General features: G+C 28.2%; 2 protein-coding genes and 1 pseudogene across 5 annotated transcripts; 2 read left to right on the top strand and 1 right to left on the bottom strand.

The window, feature by feature from the left end:
* Positions 1–1,411: 1,411 nt before the first annotated feature.
* LOC124832208 (LURP-one-like protein (DUF567)) lies at positions 1,412–2,715 on the top strand. The gene is made up of 2 exons (XM_047306357.2): positions 1,412–1,719; positions 1,976–2,715. The coding sequence occupies exons 1-2, from the start codon at positions 1,477–1,479 to the stop codon at positions 2,384–2,386; spliced, it is 654 nt and encodes a 217-aa protein (XP_047162313.1). The 5' UTR covers positions 1,412–1,476; the 3' UTR covers positions 2,387–2,715.
* A 3,065-nt stretch (positions 2,716–5,780) lies between these two features.
* On the bottom strand, positions 5,781–8,234 carry LOC124832191 (glucan endo-1,3-beta-glucosidase 14-like). Its single transcript, XM_047306327.2, has 3 exons — positions 8,145–8,234; positions 6,347–7,383; positions 5,781–5,971 (listed from the first exon to the last, which is right to left on the bottom strand). Exons 1-3 carry the CDS (start codon positions 8,197–8,199, stop codon positions 5,915–5,917), a joined length of 1,149 nt encoding a protein of 382 aa, XP_047162283.1. The 5' UTR covers positions 8,200–8,234; the 3' UTR covers positions 5,781–5,914.
* Positions 8,235–16,374: 8,140 nt separating this feature from the next.
* On the top strand, positions 16,375–19,469 carry LOC124832202 (G-type lectin S-receptor-like serine/threonine-protein kinase SD2-5 pseudogene; annotated as a pseudogene). 3 transcript variants are annotated; one of them, XR_015780448.1, is made up of 3 exons: positions 16,375–16,572; positions 16,700–16,776; positions 16,863–19,469. The product of XR_015780448.1 is annotated as a G-type lectin S-receptor-like serine/threonine-protein kinase SD2-5 pseudogene, transcript variant X1 (transcript). The 3 variants fall into 3 exon arrangements; XR_015780450.1 differs by lacking the exon at positions 16,700–16,776; XR_015780449.1 differs by having other exon boundaries at positions 16,700–19,469.
* The last annotated feature ends 345 nt before the right edge of the window (positions 19,470–19,814 follow it).

The raw sequence follows: 19,814 nt of genomic DNA, 5'->3' as shown, positions 1-19,814 counted from the left end.
ATTTTTTTTTCCCTCGTTTGAGTAAATTGCGGCGTGTAGTGGGCGCGTGTGAATGGATAATGTAAGGCTGAAATTCCACTCTCAAGTTTCAAACCAACTTAATTGAGAGTGGGTAAAGTAAAACCATTAATATGAAATAATAATTAAATAAAATTAATATGTAAAATCCATTGAGGGTGACGTTTAGCAAATCGTGAGGGTGAAAACAGCAGAGATTTACAACACCTCCTTATAAATTCTGGCTTTGACTTTGGGAAAAGATAATGTTGGGCGTGGCCTATGTACACATTGTGTGGGATTCAATGATAGACTACTTTCAATGCTTTACATTTGAATTTTCGCTTTGCATTAATGCTACTTGAATCGATTTTAAATAATAATAATAAAAATATTATTCCGCTCCGTTGAATAATTTCATATCATTTAAGATTTAAAGTTAATAACAATCCAAAAATATATATTTTTTTAATAATAAAATGATGATAAAAATTTGAACTAAAAAATAAACAATAATGTTATTTTAATAGACTTTAATACGATAACAAATGAAGATTAAATTAACCTTGACATTGAATTATGGGACTTTGAACTCGTATATAAATAAAAATTGCCTTAAAATTTTAAGTTGAAAATAGTGTTTTGATATTTTACATATATTGCATTCGAATAGCCTTATTTCCTATTCATTAATTATTCTAAACTTAATAAATATGTGTGTGTGTTAGATAACCTCAACATTGGTTGATTTTGGCAGTATACCTTATAGAATGGACTCTTGCACAGAGCCTCTACAACCAGAGAAATGGGGATTAAGTGGTCCCAAAAATTATTTAATCGAGTTAGGTTATTTAATTATATAATTTATTTTATTTTATTTTTCTTAACGTGGATTTTTTTTTTAATTTTTGTATTTTCTTTTTAGTCTTTCAGCTGGTACTTTTACGTTAAAATAATAATATAGTTAGAAATTTTTTATATTTTCATCTGGGTTATCTTTCCTCTCCATACAAGAGATAATGTTATGATGGGACTAGAAAGAACAATAACGATAAGGATTTTAACGATGTTATTAAAATAGTTGAATATTATTTTAATTTTATTTTAACTTTTTAAAGTTAGAGTCTATTTACATAGCTTTTATTGAGTTTATGACACTTTTTAATTATATAAATTTATGAAAAATAGTTAAAAAAAGATAATGTATAAATAAAGAAATAAATAAAATAAACGTGCCCTAAAATTAATAAAATGAAAAGTCCTGTCGCATCATCTTCGTAGATATTTTGTTATCTTTCAACCCACCCATGCATGGTTCCAATTGTATACCCCACACTTTGTGAATTAATAATTATGGTGGAAGATTATTCAATTGGGGGAATATGAATAGTGCTTTTCCTTTGCCCCCATTAAAAATAACGTAATTCTAATACAAATACCAAAGAAACCCACATCACAATTCCACACTACCCTTTGTGTATGGCTTCTCACGCTGCTGCGGAAAACATGAACGAGGTGGGACCTGGATACGTCTTCAAAGAAGAGATCCATCTCACCGTCCTCAAAACCTCTCTCTTCTTCGCCGGCGATGGCTTCACCGTCTACGACTGCAAGGGCCAACTCGTCTTCCGAGTTGACTCTTACGGACCCGACACTCGCGACAGAGACGAACTCGTTCTCATGGATCCTAACGGACGTTGTCTCCTAACTGTTCGTCGAAAGGTACAAATCTACTCTCTCTTATTTCTGCTTATCTAAAATAATTTTACCGATTAAGGATTAATAGGTTAGCTTCTCGTGTGTTTAAAACAACGATGTTGTTTGATTTTTGTTTTTAGATGATTTCGAGTTTGATATGCGCATTATATTGTTTTGTTTTGTTTTGTTTGAAGTTCGTATTTAGAATTGTCATGATTTGGTGATGGTTGGTGATTTTCATTGATTTTGAGTGGACTCAGTGAGTTGTATCATGTTGCAGAGGCCGAGTTTGCATCAACGGTGGGAGGGTTTCAAAGGGGAGAGAATGGACGGTGATAAACCTATTTTCAGCGTGAAGAGAGCGTCGATCATTGGACGGGCGCGCGCGAGTTTGACGGTGGAGATGTACGATAACCCTGGTGAGGAGTACCAGATCGAAGGGTGCTTCTCTCAGCGATGCTGCACGGTATTCAATGTGACGAAGGAATCTGTGGCTGAGATTCGACGTAAGGTGGACCCCACCACCAGTGTTGTGCTTGGGAAGGAAGTGTTCTCTCTGTGTGTTAAGGCTGGGTTTGACGCGGCTTTTGCCATGGGGTTCGTTCTTGTCCTGGATCAGATCAACGGTGAGGACTACGTTGACAGTGGTGCGACCGCGGAGCCTGCGGTGCACCCAGCCACAGAAGATTAAAAGGGAGTAATAGAGTGAACTTCACTTCCAGATTTGATCCCACTGGCATTGCGTAAAAATCTGGCGAGAGAGCCTCGGTGATGGGTGGCGCTTTATTTAATTCAACTCACTAATCTTTGGGGTTTCGATTGTCCTTCTGAAGGGAACCTCTGCCCCTTCTTTTCTGGGTCATGCCCTTGAAAGAATAAATTTTCATGTAAATTTTATATTGTATTATGCATAAAAGTATGAGTTGAGCTTTATCCTATTTTCAACCGATTATCCCTTATTTCTAATTTGTATTTTAATTAGGCTTAATAAGTCTACCAAATACGAGTATATTTTTCTTACATTTGAATTCAATATTTTTTTCCCTTGAAGGTTAGAAAGTGTAGTTTACTTTTATTTTTGTTAATATTTATTTTATTGGATAGTTAAGATCGCACAAAAAAAAAAGTATCAAACTTTAATTTACTTTTGGGAGTAATTAAGTCAAAGTTATGTTCAGTCAACTATCCTCACTGGACTCCTTGTCATCGTCCACCTCAAATTTATCGACAATTAATGCTGAATCTTTGAATTATAAGAAAAATGAAAGTTTTCTCTGTTAACACAAAAATAAAATAAAATTATAGGAAATAAATAGATTATCGTTTTAGATATTGGCCTACACATGAATGAGTTTGAATTTTTCAATTAGAAATTGTTTTCTCTACGGTGAGAATGATTTATTCTTTTGGAACACTTGGATAAACAAAATAATAGTTTGTATCTGATGATTTGAAAATTTAATTTTTTTCAGAATTATTGAAAATTTTGGTAAGCTTAAGGACTTAAAACTTTATAAACGAAAAATATATAATTGAAAATAAAAGATTCGTTGCTAACATTTTTTCAGTTAAAAAACGTGGGTGTTGGTGCCATTATCATTAATGGACGGAATATAATAAATAAACAAGTTAGCAGATGATTATTTATTTGAAAAAAATTGTTAAATAATTAATATTTTGATTATTTAAAAACAATTAATTAATTAATGCTATTGAAAATCGATTTTTTATGCCTTACTCTGGCATGTGTGTACTCACACATTCCATAAAAGTTATTACTTAATATCATTGGTTGTTGAAGAAATAAAAAATAAACGGGGCAGAGATTTTGGCCAGGTATTAACAATTATAGGTAGATGAACCAAATATAAAAAAAATATATTATTCCACCAATAATAGAGAAAGTTTTGAAATGGAAGAATATCTTTTGACTGTATAATCTGAACTGCAAAGGAATCAAATTCCTATTTGCAAATCTTCATATATATATATATATATATATATATATATATATATATAATTAACAATTATAAACATGGAATCCATCTAGAATTATGCTTTATTTTCATATTTTAATTATCACAAGCATTTGTCATTCATGTATAATTATATCCTTTCATAGTTCAACATTCATATTAAATTCTCTCTTTTCTTATACCAGGAATAAAAGATTTTAAAAGCGTATACGCACGAGGGTCAAATCGTATAATTATACACTAAAAATACTTTTTTAATACTAAAACAAAAGACTGATGTACTTCACAATATGTATTATTATGCTGTCTATTATCGGTCACGTTTTCCCCTGATTAATCTAAATCTAACCAACTAAACCAAACACGAGTTTGTTCACTAAATAAAATAATGAAATAATTTAATACGAAAACATGATAATTATTTTAGTTTATTTTATTAAAGACATTAATTAATCAATTAAAGGTTCAAAATATTTACCATGTATTTTTAATATATACATATACATATATATAAAAAATAATTTTTAAATAAAAATATTAATAAATTAAATTTTCAACCGACTTATCCTTTCACTAGATAAATTAAGATTTTTAGTCCGGTTAACCTGTCTCTTTTGACGGGTTATTTTATCACTGTATCCAATGTGTTACAGGAAGAGTATAATAGATAAGAGTTTACAAGTTATTTATTTAAGTTTTATTTGAAATACTTTTATTTAAATTAAAAAATATTATAACAAAAAATGATCTTTTGCTTGAATGGGAGGATGGAAGTGGGAGAATAAAAGAAAAGAAAAAGCAATATGATTGTTTAAGTTTATAGGAAAAGAGAAATTGGTGTATGGTTAGTAAATAACTACGATTAAACTTGAATCCTTCGTAAAATAAATTGTAGTTATTTTTTTAATGCATCAATTAAAATGTTCTTTTTGATATTTTATATTAAATAAAGATTTAATCTTATCATTTTCCTTATTTGAAGAGGAAAAAATTATTTTCCTTCCAAATTTATATATTATGTCTAAGTGAAAGATTATGATTTTTTTTTTCAATTCTATTTCTTATACATTACTTATTTTTATTTCTAACCATCTTTTCTTTCAAGTGGTTCTAATATTATTGTTGAAAATTTTGTTATTGGGCCGTGTGAAGATATCCACGTTTCATAACTTTTGAGACCTCAGTGACTAGATTTTCACTCTTCTTTTCTTTTGTAACTGTCTTTTCTATTCTAAGATATATATATATATATATATATATATATATATATATATATATATATATATATATATATATATATATATATATTTTAAATTTGACAAAAGTTAAATGTGATTTTGACAGTTACCAGCATAATCAGCAATATATTTTATTAATTATATCTAATCGTTACCCGTAATTGTATATATGTACAACATTCAATAAAATAATTAAAGTTTGAACCTTTTCACTTTGCCAAATCCATAATTTGTTGATAGAGGCTTTATATAATAATTAACTAATTTCTCAAAACATTTTTATTGATAGTGATTGCATACATACATATATATACATGTATATATACATATACATATATATATATATATATATACATATATATATATATACATATATATATATATATATTATATTATATTTCTAAAAAGTTTTAAAGTGATCCATAAAATGCTTTGGTGATGACAAATGCAAAGTGTATTTTGGTGTTAACTTTTGAAAAACAATAAGGAAATAATAAATTTTCATTTTTAAATTATAGAAATGTATAATATTTGTATAAAATTATTGAAAGTAATTTAAATATGAAACTATGTAACTTAATGTTTTCTTATATTAGTTTAAAAAGGATTGACTTAAGTTATTATATATATGTGTGTATATGTATGTATAAATAAAATGTATTTTTAATGAACTTTCTCAAAATATATATATTAGATGGTTGGTCTTGATAATCGAATAAAACTTTAAAATTTACATTAAATAAAAATAACAAAATTAAATGTTATAAAATAAAGGATTCTTAAACTTAATATTTCGAAATTTTGATTTAAAAGTGGTCTCAGTGAGTCGTTATATGGATTGACTTAAATCATATTTATAAGATTAAATCCCTAATAAAAGCTTATGGTATTAATAAATAGAAAGTCAATCATCTATATATACAACTTGAAATACAGAAAACTGTTACAGAATCCAAGAATAACCCAATTAGGAGGTAGCTTATAATCTCATAATTAATTACAATGCTATAAAAATAACGGAACCAAACTTGTGAAAGCCAGCACAAACGAGGTTCCAACAACCTGCAAAGCATCATTATTATTAGAAACTAGGAATTTGAAGAACATAAACTATTGCTGTTTCATACATGTTACATTATTGCGTGCAATATATTTGATGTTATGTCATTGAATCATTAATCATCAATAATCAATAGTATTATTAAGATATATGAAATATTCTATTAGTAAATATTAAACGATTAAATATTATATTAACTGTAATTTAAATATTATTATAATTATAAGGTAATATATGCATATTTATATAAATAATGTATTTTTTTAATAGATAAAAAATTATAAAACTTATATATATATATATATATATATATATTATATGATATATTATTTTCAGAAATAATTATCAAAATTATTCTTCAAACATTTTCATAATACCTTGAAGGAAATTAAAGATGAAGTTGCTGAAGATGGTACAAGTCCAGTGAAGCCAATATCGTATGCAATGCTTCCATCAGCCTTAAATAATCCGAAGTTTCTCTCGGATGTTGGACCAGGTTTCGAATTTTCATTAAACAAAGCAAAAATATAAGCCCTGACCACCTTTTTTGGCCTATAAGGGGTTCCTTTCTTCTTCAATAAACGGTTACGCAGATTAAGATTGTAGGTTCTTGCGTTCTTTATCGTTGCTCCGGCTTCGTTATCATCCCCACGAGAAGCCCAACCAGTCTCAGAAACGATCACTTCCATCTTCCCAAAACCAACCTTCTCCAAGGCAGCATAAGCTGCATCAACCTGAGCGTCAAACATGTTAGCATAATGCAGTTTAGTCTTTGCGTCGTAAATCCCAGGACTTTTTTCCATGAGAGCATAGTTAAGCTCAATGTGTTGTGGATCATTCTTATAGGCAAGAAAGGGATATGCATTTATGAAAAAAGGAGTGCCGATCTGTGAGAAGAATTGCAAGAGAGGCTTCATATAAGGAAGAACGTCTTCCTTGAAAGTGCATGAGGATGGAGGAAAAGAGTTAGCAAACACAGCCTCAGAATGTGGACTTGAAACTTGAACGTTTTTTGCTAAACCTAGCTTACTTAGGGCATTGTGAACATTCTTTGCTGCAGGTAGCAGAACTTCCCAGAGTTGTATATCTGTGCCTCCCAGGATTTCATTTCCCACTGCAATTCCACGGATTTTGGTTCCTGGAAGAAATTGCTGAACGTTTTCTTTCACCCAACTCATGGCTCTATCCTCTCCCACACTCATTTCCGTCAGAAATTCATTGCCAAGTCCGACCACAATTTCAATGCCAGACCCTTTGAAGGCACGAAGAACATGATGATCAGCATCGTATATTCTTATGTTCTTAATTTTTGCTGCTTTGAGTAAGGTAACCACACTCTCTGGGGGAGGCAGGTTATCAGCTATCCTACCATAGTTTACCCCATATGTTCCTGTAAATGCTTTATCTCCTAAAACTGCATCACATCAGAACGTGAAACTTTGCTCAGTGAATGAATATGTTATAACTCAAAAAAGTCATTAGGAGTGATTATAATTTTATAATTAACATGAGTTTGTAGTATAAGATGATATTTGTTTAAATAATATATTAAACTTTAAATCTAACTTAATCCTATAAAATTAATTTTAAAACGAGATTTTTATTTTTATACATAGTAAATTACTTTTATCTTTAGTTAATATAGAATTTTCAATACACTCTCTCACATAGTAAGACATATATATCTGGTACATAAGATTAAACATTAATAGATAGCGCGATAGAAACCCAATAACAAATGAAACAATTAATTTAACAAATAACAAATTTTGCTAAAATAAACTCTAATGTTAAGAAGTAAACTTTTAGTTTAACTTAACTTTGCATAATCAATTTGTAAGATATATTAGATTTGCGTTAGTTTATAATGTAAACTACCTTATTTTTAGTTAATATATTATTTTTAACATATATAATAGAAAGTTACAAATGAAAGCATGTAATCAAAATGACTTGAGTTTGATTAAGATATATTTAGAACAATTAGCATATGGAGTAAATGACATATCCAAGTTATTGTTAATGCAAATGGTACTTTTAATGGCATGGGGTGATTTGAATCTAAAACTTTGAATACATAATCAAATATAACGATGAATGAAAAAAATCAATATGCATCAGTTAATAGTATTATAGAAGATAGAATGTGAGATGATTAGACAGAGTAGTACATACCAAGAGAAAATAGTAGAAAGAAGAGCAGAAGGCGATTAAAAAAGGAAGAGAACATGGTGTAGCCTAAGCATGCATTCCAAAAAAATGTGGTAGAGGTGTGTATTATGTATGTAATTCAGTGAGGGTAACTTGATTAGCAAAAAATAATTAGTAATATTCCTGAGGTTGATGCAATACTTTTCCTCCATAAACTATAGATTCTTAGTCTTTAACCCAAGATGGTTGAAAAAGAGATTGTTTTGAAGGGATTAGAATAGATTCTTCCTTTAACTCCTCCTTTAAGTATACCTTTTCCACTTTTCCACTCTAGATTTTCAGGATGTGCCTTTGGGTTGTTTTTTGGTATTCATTTCTTCATAGTTGGATAAATGAATACCATTATCCCCATTTCAATCTAAAAACTGGGTTTGGAAACATTAAATATGTCTTAAAACTGATTTTGAAAACATTAAATATGTAAAAAAATATAAGAAAAAAATAACGATGCAAAAAAAAATTAAAAAATACGGATATTCCTACGTTAATAAAGTGACCTATTTCTTTCAAAATTTATTTAAATTTAAAAATAAGCGTGCAGCAGAGGTTGTGACTGTGAAAGGCACCTGTAACATAAGAAAGCCCAAACGATGGTAACAAACATGGGACAAAAAATATGGTTTTTCTTTTTGTACTCCTACAAATCTTTTCTCGTACCCCCATAGTGTAGAAATTGACCAACTTGTTCAGCTGGCAATATCTCATAATTAATTTGAAACTATATTACGAAATATTTAATTCAGAACTTTATAGATTGAACTATTTAGAATATATTTTAAATCATGTTTTTTAAGATATCATATTATTAAATATAAGTGATTATAAACTTTATATTACGTGGAGTTGAATTATATTTAAAACTTACTTTTTAATATATTAAGTTATCTGAAACATGTTCTGCATAATTTGTTATTTGTTTGACCTATTATATTATATGGTATCACAAGATTTGTTGTTTGTTAAATCTATCGTACTATCCACTTTTAAACTACTTTTCAAATAATTCACTGATATCTAATCTCATGCTCAATACATATATGTTTGGATGTGAGGAGGTGTGTTGGAGATTCTATAAAATTATAGATAAGACGAGCTTACAATATATAGTTAGTTAAAAAATAACCATAATTGATAGATTAAAGGAGTTTAAGTCAGATTGAATGTGAGTTGATTGATAATCCAACAACAACAATTTTTTAGTATTTATTTATAGTAAGATTTTATTATAACTATTTATTATTTCTAGTTATATATGTTAATGATTTGTTTTCTTTTTAAATATTGAAATATTACTCAATAATATTTGAATAATTTAGATTTTTAATTTATCTGTTTATAAAAAATTACGTAGATTGGTATTTAATTTTTAACTATTATCTTTATATGATAAAAATAAATAAATACTTCAATTGTATTATTATAAAAAAATAAATTGAGTTAATGGATTTTAATTATACCACAATAATTATATAAAATATATATTTGAAGAATAAAATGAACCAATAATTCACTTAATTACCAAAACCTGTGATAGTTCAGAATGAATTATAAAATTGTAAATTAAAAAATATGAATTGAAATTCACTTTTAGGGTGGTGAACACTTTTAGTATTTTCTCAAATTGCAAACTTTTGGAAATTTCAATCCCGTTTTGAACACGTATTTCCAAGTTTCTGAAGACGGATAAATCCTTAGGTGAACCACCTTACACCTATACTCCACCACCAACCACCATGTGCCGCCGCCGCCGCCACCAACCACTGACATTAAACCATGTACAAGAGAGTAGCAACATCAGCTTGTACTAAAACACGCAACAATAATATTGTGATTTTAAAAATAAATGGGGTCCAAGTAGAAAATATGGATGCAATGGTTTTTTTTTTTAAATGAGTAATAATAAAAATAATTAATTATAAGATGATATATTTTTATATTCATTTAACACAATAATTATAAAAAAAATGTAAACTTTTATATATTTTTAAAAAATAAGAAAAGATAGTGTTAAATTAACATAAAAATTTTGTGTATGTCAAACTATCATTTTCCTTTGAAAAGATGTTTCATTTAGTAGATTTTGCTCTCTTTCAATTGCTACTTATTTCTTCCAACTTAAAATGTCAATATTGTTGTGAATAATTAAGTGACGTAAAATGGTAAAATCACAGAATGTTAGGCCAATCATTAATTCATCAACTATTAACTTATACAAAAAGATCATAATTCATTAACATCATATATGAATAACATCGTTCTAATTGTAATTAGATAATAATAAATTGAAAGTAAGAATAAACTAAATGACGTGTAAAATGAACACACATAACCGTGAGGTTGGATTTTCTCTTACTTTCCTTTTTTAGTTTTTTATTTATTTATGCTCTCTATATATTATTATATAAAGAGAAATTATTATTTCTGTATCTACATTTTTTTAAATTTTATTCTTTTAAGTGACTGATTATTTAAATCGAACCATTTTTTGTTTAACTTTTTTAAAATTTAAGCATTTTTAAATTAAATAAATACAAATCATTTACAAAATAAAAAAAAAATTATTGTAAAGATTATTTATATTTATTTTTATAATTATAATTTTATTACTTTTTGTTATGATAAAAAAGTAAAAACAAATTCCTATTGTCACTAGTTTTCTCATAAAGAGCTTTTATTATGACTTTTTGGATGAAGATCTTTTTCAAATTCTTCTTATAGTTGATAGATTTTTTTCAAGCCATGTGGAAGACTCTATGACAAATATACTAAGTCCGCCTCCATATTGATTCATTGGAATAGCAAAAATGCAATTTTGTCGCGCATGCTTCAAGAAGTTTATTGTCGAATATTAACGTGATGTACTATGCTAAAAAGAAATTGAATAATTATATATATATATATATATATATATATATATATATATATATATCTTAAGTTTAATTTATTTTTTATAAATTGGTCATGACTTCGTTAAAATAAACAATTTTGATATAATAAATTTTAAATCTAATTTAATCATATAAAATTAATTTATAAAATAAAATTTACTTTATTTTTTTATATTATAGATTAGTTTTACTTTTAGTGAACACTAATTTGTTCACTTGAATGGATTTGAGGAGAGTGATTGAATGAATTTGAGAGGAATTGAAGATAAATTTTTTGTTGTTTATTTGAATGAATTTTAGAGGTAAATGAGAGTGGATTTGGAAATAAAATTTGTGAGAATTAGTGTAGAATTTGATTGATATCACAGATTAAAAAAATTTACTTCCAAATTCACTCTTACTTAGTTCCAAAATCCACTCAAATAAGCAAACAAAAATTTATCCTCAAATCCTCTCAAATTCATTCAATCACTCTCCTCCAAATTCATTTTTTAAATATACAAGGAACTATAATTTAACAATCTTAAACGAACCTCAAATGAGTTTCATAAAAATAATATAACATTTTGGAGTGAATAAGGATAAATATATTAAAAGAGAAATAATATTTTAACAACACATAATTTTTTTATTCATTTAATATATTTTTGTTTTACTTTTTACTCTAATTTTTTTTTAAATTACAAAATTTTATATTTTTATAATCATTTTATCCTTATTTTATATATAAATTAATGTAAAAAATGTGTAATGATAATGAATTTGAATAGTTGAAACAAGTTTATTTATAACACTTTCTAATTGCATAAATCCTAAAATCTACCAAGATGTTTATTCTCTTTAATGCTCTTTATAAAACACAACTTTCTTAATTTTATAATTATTTTTAAATTTGGTAGGGTATATTATTTGATTGCATTGCTGTCTTTTATGCACAACTTTAAAACCCTAAAATGAGATGGCTCATTTAATGCAATGTTTAGGATTAATTAATTTTTTTTTCTTCTTTATGAATGTGCTGCCTGGTATGGGCTGGAACGCGCAACTTTTAAACCTAAAATTGTATAGCTCATTTAATGTCAAGTACTGATTAACATTTTTTTTTCTGAAAAAATATTTGAATAATCTTAAATTTGACTTATTATTTTTTATTGTAAGATTAACGATTTCTTATCTATATTAGGTTTGAGTCACTAATATATCATAATCTCTTTTATTTTAAGTTGAATATTTTTTAACATGATGATAATTAAGTAAACGAATAAGCAATTGGAATTCATTGATCAAGAGGAAAAAAATATATATACTTATTATTGTTTTGATCCAAATGACATTCTTATAATAAATCATCATACATTTAGACATTCTTATATTAAATCATCGTATATTTAGAATATTATTCGTTTTGAAAGGTAAAATTTTATCACGATTTTATTTTTAAAAAAATATCTTAAAAAATGAAAAGAGGAAAAAAGTATATAAATGATTTGAGACCTCAAATTTTAAAGAATATAAAATTATTAAATGTTATACCAACATCTACGAATCATTAGACTGTTATATCAAGTTGCAACTATTGGAAAGATGTCAAAATCACAAATTTAGGTTTAATTGTGATGTAACAATTATTACATACGTTGGGATGGAAAATTTTTCATTTTTCTAAGTAAAATTAAATAGAATTAAATACGATTTTAATATTTAAATTTTAAAATAAATATATTATTGTTTTCTATATTAATAAATATTTTCAATTATATGATTTTAAAAACTTTCCTTATATACACATTGAACACGCTCTAAAAATTTAATATTTGGAATGACGAAATTTGTCACGTTGAGTTAGAGTTTTAAACTTACTAATATGTTTTTGTCCATTTCAACTAATATGTTGTTTTACTTTTTAAATTAAAAATTTAAATAAAATATAGTTAAAAATTATTATTATTTTTATTATGTTACTTTAAAAAGAAAAATATACAATAACATTATAATTTAAATTAATCAACACTTACAAACTAAAATCTAAATATTAATTATAATAAAATAAATTAACATATAAATATATAATTATTATTTAATTAGAGACATTAATTATATTTATATACGATTAAATGTGAGAAAAATATTTACATGGTGAAATATATTTTTAAACAAATTTTGAAAATAAAAAATAAAAAAATTAGCTGCTAGTCCGTTCATTAAAAAAACATCTCAAGAATTCTAACTCATTTTAATACGTGGATTCATCATAATCCATCCCATTTTTAACAAACTAGTGTCAAGTTAAATCATTCCAGAATGAATTGATTATTTTGTTAACTTTATTCAATATTTATATAATTTTTTTCACACAATTTGAGTATCTTTGGATATTGTTTTGTGTTTTTTAGTAATTCACTGTTTTATTTGATAATTATTGTGATTACATTAAAAATTTCATATAAATAAGTAACGAGGTCACTTTAAAATATATAAACGAATAGTTAAAATAAGATTAAATTAGATTTAAAATTCAAATATCTATAATTTAGAGTTTATTTTAATAAAAATTTGTTTTTTATTAAATATATTATCTAATTCTAAACACAAAACGTAAAAGTTAGGTTGAAAATCACACCTCAACTAATATTAAAACCAGTTTAAAATACACAATTGAATACAAATTTATCTTACAGACTAACTTTATAAAATTAAAATAGACTTAAAATTTACTTTATAAACTTACATGTTTGATGATATAAAATGTGAGATTATTAATTGTTCTAAATTTTGGTAAAAAAATCCTATTAAATTATAAACCTTTCTTTTTCTGTTTTTGGTAAGAATTTTTCCCTGTCCACACTAGCAAAAGTAAAAGAACATGGTTTAGAATAGATGGGTTAAAAAGAAGAAAAGAAAAGTGTAGGATTGAATGAATTCACAAGACACACTTTGTGTTCATATAGTTTTAGTAGGTTGTGACTTTTTTTCTTTAATCAATTAACATTGACCCCATTATTTACACGTCAATCCTTTTCTAGACAACTTTAGACTTTTTCAAAATCAGTTTCAGGAAAAGAAAACTTAATTAAGTGTCTCTTTCTTTATTTATATTTGGGTTAAATATGTTTTTAGTCCCTAAATTATTGGTCGTTTCTGGTTTTCGTCACTGTTTCAAAGTAAGGTACAATTTGGTCCTCATTCTTTTCGAAACGTTCGTTTTAGTCCTCGAAAACTAAACACTATTTAAAAATTTGGTCATCATTTAGTAAGAAATGAGGACTAAAACCAAAATTCCGAGGACTAAAACGAAAGTTTCGAAAAGAATGAGGATCAAATTGTACCTTACTTTGAAAGAGGAATGAAAACCAAAAACGATCAATAGTTTAGGGACTAAAAACATATTTAATCCTTTATATTTCTACCAGCTTTATTAAGTTGGAATAATATTATTAAAAACATAGGTAGTCTTCTGTTTGGTTTTATATATAAAAAAAACTATCTCAGCGATATGTTTCCAATTGATATAATTTTTTTTCAAATATTATATATATATATTTCATATTTTTTTCAATATTTGATATTTTGTTAACTTGTCTACGTCTATTTTTCAGTTAATACATTTTAAAATTGTGTTTTAGTAGATAAAAATACCTTAATATATCATGAAATAAAAATACTATATATATATATATATTTTGCAAACAAAAATATTGAAAACGACATGGAAAATTGAAGTTTTTATTGGTTGTGTGTCCAGTAATTGCATTATAATTAGTAAGATGAAATTTTCATTCTGCCTAATTAATCAATTTATTAATGGCAGAGTTATTATAGTATATATAAATATTCGTGAAAGTTATAGTATTTAATAATTCTCCGAATTAATAAATGCGTGTTCTGATGTTGCAGTGTGACAATAAGTAAAAAGAGTACTCTAATAAATAGGGTTGGGTGGAAACTAATGTGGCAGCTGGCTCTGCCAACGCATTTTCAGATGAAGTCAAAGTCCTAAAACATCAATTTCTTTATAATAATATATTTTTCTATTTTTGATTAAATAACTTTTATTTTTTATTTTATGATGATTTTTAATTTTATTCCATTATCTTTAATATTTTAATTTGTTTTTATATTATTTTTAAAAAATATATAATATGTTATGCCAGATCTATGATGACAATGTAATATATTATATTTATCATACATTTGGCTAATAAAACAATTTTAATTAATGACATTTTATTTTATTCACTATTTATGTCACGTGTCATTATTATAATATAACAAATTAAACAATTAAAATAATAAATTAAATTAATTAATTATTTTTCATTTTAACATTTTATATAAATAGTTCATTTTAATATATCATTATTTTTAAATGTATTTTGTTTTGTCAAAATTTTATAGCAATTTTATTATGTTAATTTAAAATTTACTTTAACTCTATTTCATATATTTAAAATTATTTTAAAAATTTATTTAAACTATTTTTAAAATACATTAATATGTAAAAATGCATTATAAATTTGTATTCATTCCTTTTTCTACCCCTTTCTTTTTTAATCCAACCATCTTTATTTTCCAATTGTTTTTCTTTTATTTATTATCTTTTCACTATCTATCCACCAATCTAAAGAAAACATTTGTAGCCTTCTCAATGGACATTTCAAAAGTGGCCCTCGATTGCCAATCGAGAACGGTACCAAATATTGTAGTTTTTATTTTATGAAATTGAACCAGTACTACGAAAAATTGAAGTTCATTAAGTTTGGTGTCAATTTGTAACATATTATTCAAAGAAGGTTGTATTTTTTTGAATAAAAAAACTATTCATCCTTATATATTTAATTATTATAAATTAAATTAAAATAAAATAAAAATAATTAAAATTAAATTTATTTTTGGTTTTCAAATTTCATTCAAAATGATAAATGTTGTCCGACCAAACTCTCACTTCTTTATATTATTTTAAAAAGTCTCTTAACAATAAATATATTCATGTGTTTATAAATTTATATTCATCTATTATTTTATCTAATGTGTAAATTTTTTTTGATCCTAACTATTTATATTATTTAACATATTCTACATTAAATATTTTTAAATATCATTTAGTATTTTAAATATAAGTTTTAAATATGAACAAATTAATTATATAAATGATTCATTGTTAATCTAACTCAGATTATATAAAAAAAATAAAAATCTGAACAAATTAAGAAAAAATGATTCATTTTAAATTTTATTTTATTTTTTTACAAATTCCCTTCATTATCTATATATATAGTCATATACAGAGAGAAGTCAAGATGGTCAATAACCTCAAAAACAGGCAAGTTTAGGAGCATGATGGAACTATGCAACAACATCATCCCTGTCATTTATTATTCTGTAGTGAAAGCTCATAGAATTTCAACCTTATGTAGCCATGGATAAGCTGCACAGAACTCCTTCTGATCTTCCTCTTCTTTCTCCTTCCACATTCTAACATCACCACATACTCAATGCAAAATAAGGTGTGCCATATTCATACCTCTTATACTCTTTCTCTTCATTTCTTTCTGCACTTCCTTCTATCTTTTCTGACATGCTTTCCTGCACTAAAAACCATATCTTTCCATGAAAATCTTCATCTTTTTACAGTAGTTCCACACTCACCTCGTGGTTTGCTTCTGTTTCACTCAAGGAAACAATTTCATACCTTTGTCCAGTAACTCAAGGTGTAGTGTTAGTAACCATATTGTTTATTATCTTCTCAGATCTTACACGATCCTTGTTTGAGTTAATAGTTAATGTTTTGATGCAGTTATAGAATGATGGGTATATTAAGTCGGGGAACATTGTTTTTCTGTGTGTTCCTTTTGTTTAGTACCTGTCTGGCGAAAGATCAACACATTCTTCAGATATATCCTGGCTTCAGTGCATCTCAGCCTGATTGGAGCGACCATAATGGTTTTTTCTTGATATCCAACAGCTCTGCTTTCGGTTTTGGATTCTTCACCACACTCGATGTTTCGTCGTTTGTTTTAGTTGTCTTGCACTTGAGCAGCTACAAAGTGGTTTGGACTGCCAACAGAGGTTTATTGGTTGGGAAATCTGCTAAATTTGAGCTGGAGCGTAGTGGGAATGCATATTTGAAAGGTGATGATGGTGTGGTTTGGGCAACGAATACAACAGGGCATAAAGTGAGAGCCATGGAGTTGCTAGACTCAGGGAATTTGGTGTTGGTTGGGGATAATGGGACAGCCATTTGGCAAAGTTTTAGCCATCCCACTGACACTCTTTTGCCAGGGCAAGAATTTGTGGAGGGAATGACGCTCAAAAGCTTCCACAACAGCTTGAACATGATCTATTATCTTAGTTATATGGCCGGTGATTTGCTTCTCTACGCAGGATTTGAACCTCCACAAGTGTACTGGTCCCTATCAGAAGAGGTTCATACAAGCTCCAAAAATTCCACCACCAAGGTTCACTCAGCTTCTCTGGTGTCCAATTCATGGAGATTTTATGACACAAATCGAGCTTTGCTGTGGAAAGTTAATTTCTCTGAGCACTCAGATCAAAACTCATTGTGGGCTGCTACCTTGGATCCAACCGGTGCTATCACTTTTTATGACCTTAACAAAGGGAAGCCTCCCACCCCTGAGGCATTTAAGGTACCACAAGACCCCTGTGGCACTCCTCAGCCTTGTGATCCTTACTATGTTTGCTTCTTTGAAAACTGGTGCATCTGCCCCAAACTTCTCAGAACTCGTTTTAACTGCAAACCTCCTAACATCTCCACCTGTTCCAGTACTTCAACAGAACTTGTGTCTGTCGGTGAAGATCTTGATTATTTTGCTCTCAAGTACACTGCACCGGTCTCAAAATCAACCCTGAATTCTTGCAAAGAGTCTTGTGTAGGAAACTGCTCTTGCCGTGTGCTTTTCTTTGAAAACAGTACCGGTAGATGCTTTCATTTTGATGAGACAGGGAGTTTCCAACGCAGTAAGTGGGGCACCAGTGGATATGTTTCATTCATGAAGGTCTCCATTGGTAGTGACGATGGACACAGCAACAAAAATGGAAGGAATGACACGGTGCTAGTTGTAATCATAGTTGTTCTCACAGTTCTGGTTATTGTTGGTCTTGTCACAGTATTCTTGTACTACTACAAGAGGAAGAAGAATGTTGCTAGGTATCCTGAAGACACCTTTGAGGAAGACGATGATTTCTTGGACAGTATCTCTGGGATGCCTGCGCGTTTTACTTTTTCTGCTCTTTGTAGAGCAACTAAGGACTTCTCCACAAAAATTGGGGAAGGAGGTTTTGGCTCAGTGTATTTAGGTGAGCTTGAAGATGGCACCCAGTTGGCCGTGAAAAAATTGGAAGGTGTTGGACAAGGTGCCAAAGAGTTCAAAGCAGAAGTGTCCATAATTGGAAGTATTCATCATGTTCATTTGGTGAAGCTCAAAGGGTTCTGTGCTGAGGGTCCTCATCGCCTTCTTGTCTATGAATACATGGCAAGGGGTTCTCTGGACAAATGGATCTTCAAGAACAGTGAGAACAGTTTCTTGCTGAACTGGGAAACAAGGTACAACATTGCAATAGGCACGGCTAAGGGATTGGCCTATCTCCACGAGGAGTGTGAAGTGAGGATCATCCACTGTGACATCAAGCCACAAAATGTTCTTCTTGATGACAATTTCACAGCAAAGGTTTCAGATTTTGGATTGGCCAAGCTAATGAGCCGCGAGCAGAGCCATGTGTTCACAACTCTGAGGGGCACAAGAGGGTATTTAGCACCAGAATGGATTACCAACTACGCAATTTCGGAGAAGAGTGATGTGTTCAGCTATGGCATGCTCTTGCTTGAGATAATCGGAGGGAGGAAGAACTATGATCAATGGGAAGGGGCAGAGAAGGCACATTTTCCTTCTTATGTGTTCAGAATGATGGATGAAGGGAAACTGAAAGAAGTTCTTGATCCAAAGATAGATATTGATGAGAAGGACGAAAGGGTTGAGACTGCTCTAAAAGTTGCTCTTTGGTGCATACAAGATGACGTGAGTTTGAGGCCTTCCATGTCAAAGGTATCTCAGATGCTTGAAGGCTTGTGTGTTGTACCTGATCCCCCTTCATTATCTCAAGCTGGTACTTATTCAGCTTTCATGAAATTGAGTAGCGGAGAAGCTACTTCATCGGGACAGGCCAGTTTTTTCAGTAATGTACCCATGTCATGTGTTCAATTATCAGGACCAAGATGAGATCAAGTGTAAGTAGTTAAATGAGTCATGCATAAGTGATTTTTAATGCTTAGTTTCAATTCTATGAGCATCGATTTTGCTTTTCATTGTGTTTTCATTTAGAAATCCTATCAAATTTTGTACATACGAAGTGCAGAATGGAACTTGTACTTGTCTTTCTTCTGCCTGTGGATGGATGACGATATTCTCGTTATTTAGGTACCTGGTTATTTTACAAAAAACAGTCTCCAAGCAAAATTAAAGGCAAAATGATGCGGATTAATATGATGGTAGCCTTAAAAACTAGAAAAAAAGAAAGAAAAAACAATCTTCATTATCTGCAATGCTTGAAATGCTATTTGTGGTAGAGAATGATACTTTGACATCATTTGACACTGCTCCTCAATATTAAAGTTAAATTTTGTTAAAGATCATTCTAATCCTATGGAGATTCTGAAATAATAGTCAGATGTGAAAGAAACTTTTTCCATTTGGTGTACCTAATCCTGGTGGACTCAGACTCTTAGCTGAAT

This window comes from Vigna umbellata, chromosome 6 (assembly GCF_029865625.1).
Source record: "Vigna umbellata cultivar VRB3 chromosome 6, Vumbellata_1.0, whole genome shotgun sequence".
Lineage (NCBI taxonomy): Eukaryota > Viridiplantae > Streptophyta > Magnoliopsida > Fabales > Fabaceae > Vigna > Vigna umbellata.
The sequence above is the reverse complement of the archived record's forward strand: the minus strand, read 5'-3'. Positions and strand labels throughout refer to the sequence as shown.

What these genes read in the sequence shown, in the direction of transcription:
- LOC124832208 (XM_047306357.2), top strand. Translation starts at nt 1,477, where the DNA reads ATGGCTTCTCACGCTGCTGCGGAAAACATGAACGAGGTGGGACCTGGA. An exon ending in TCCTAACTGTTCGTCGAAAG is followed by an intron (nt 1,720 to 1,975) that starts GTACAAATCTAC and finishes ATCATGTTGCAG; the next exon opens with AGGCCGAGTTTGCATCAACG.
- LOC124832191 (XM_047306327.2), bottom strand. Translation starts at nt 8,199, where the DNA reads ATGTTCTCTTCCTTTTTTAATCGCCTTCTGCTCTTCTTTCTACTATTT. An exon ending in CTTTCTACTATTTTCTCTTG is followed by an intron (nt 7,384 to 8,144) that starts GTATGTACTACT and finishes GATGTGATGCAG; the next exon opens with TTTTAGGAGATAAAGCATTT. An exon ending in CATCTTTAATTTCCTTCAAG is followed by an intron (nt 5,972 to 6,346) that starts GTATTATGAAAA and finishes GATGCTTTGCAG; the next exon opens with GTTGTTGGAACCTCGTTTGT.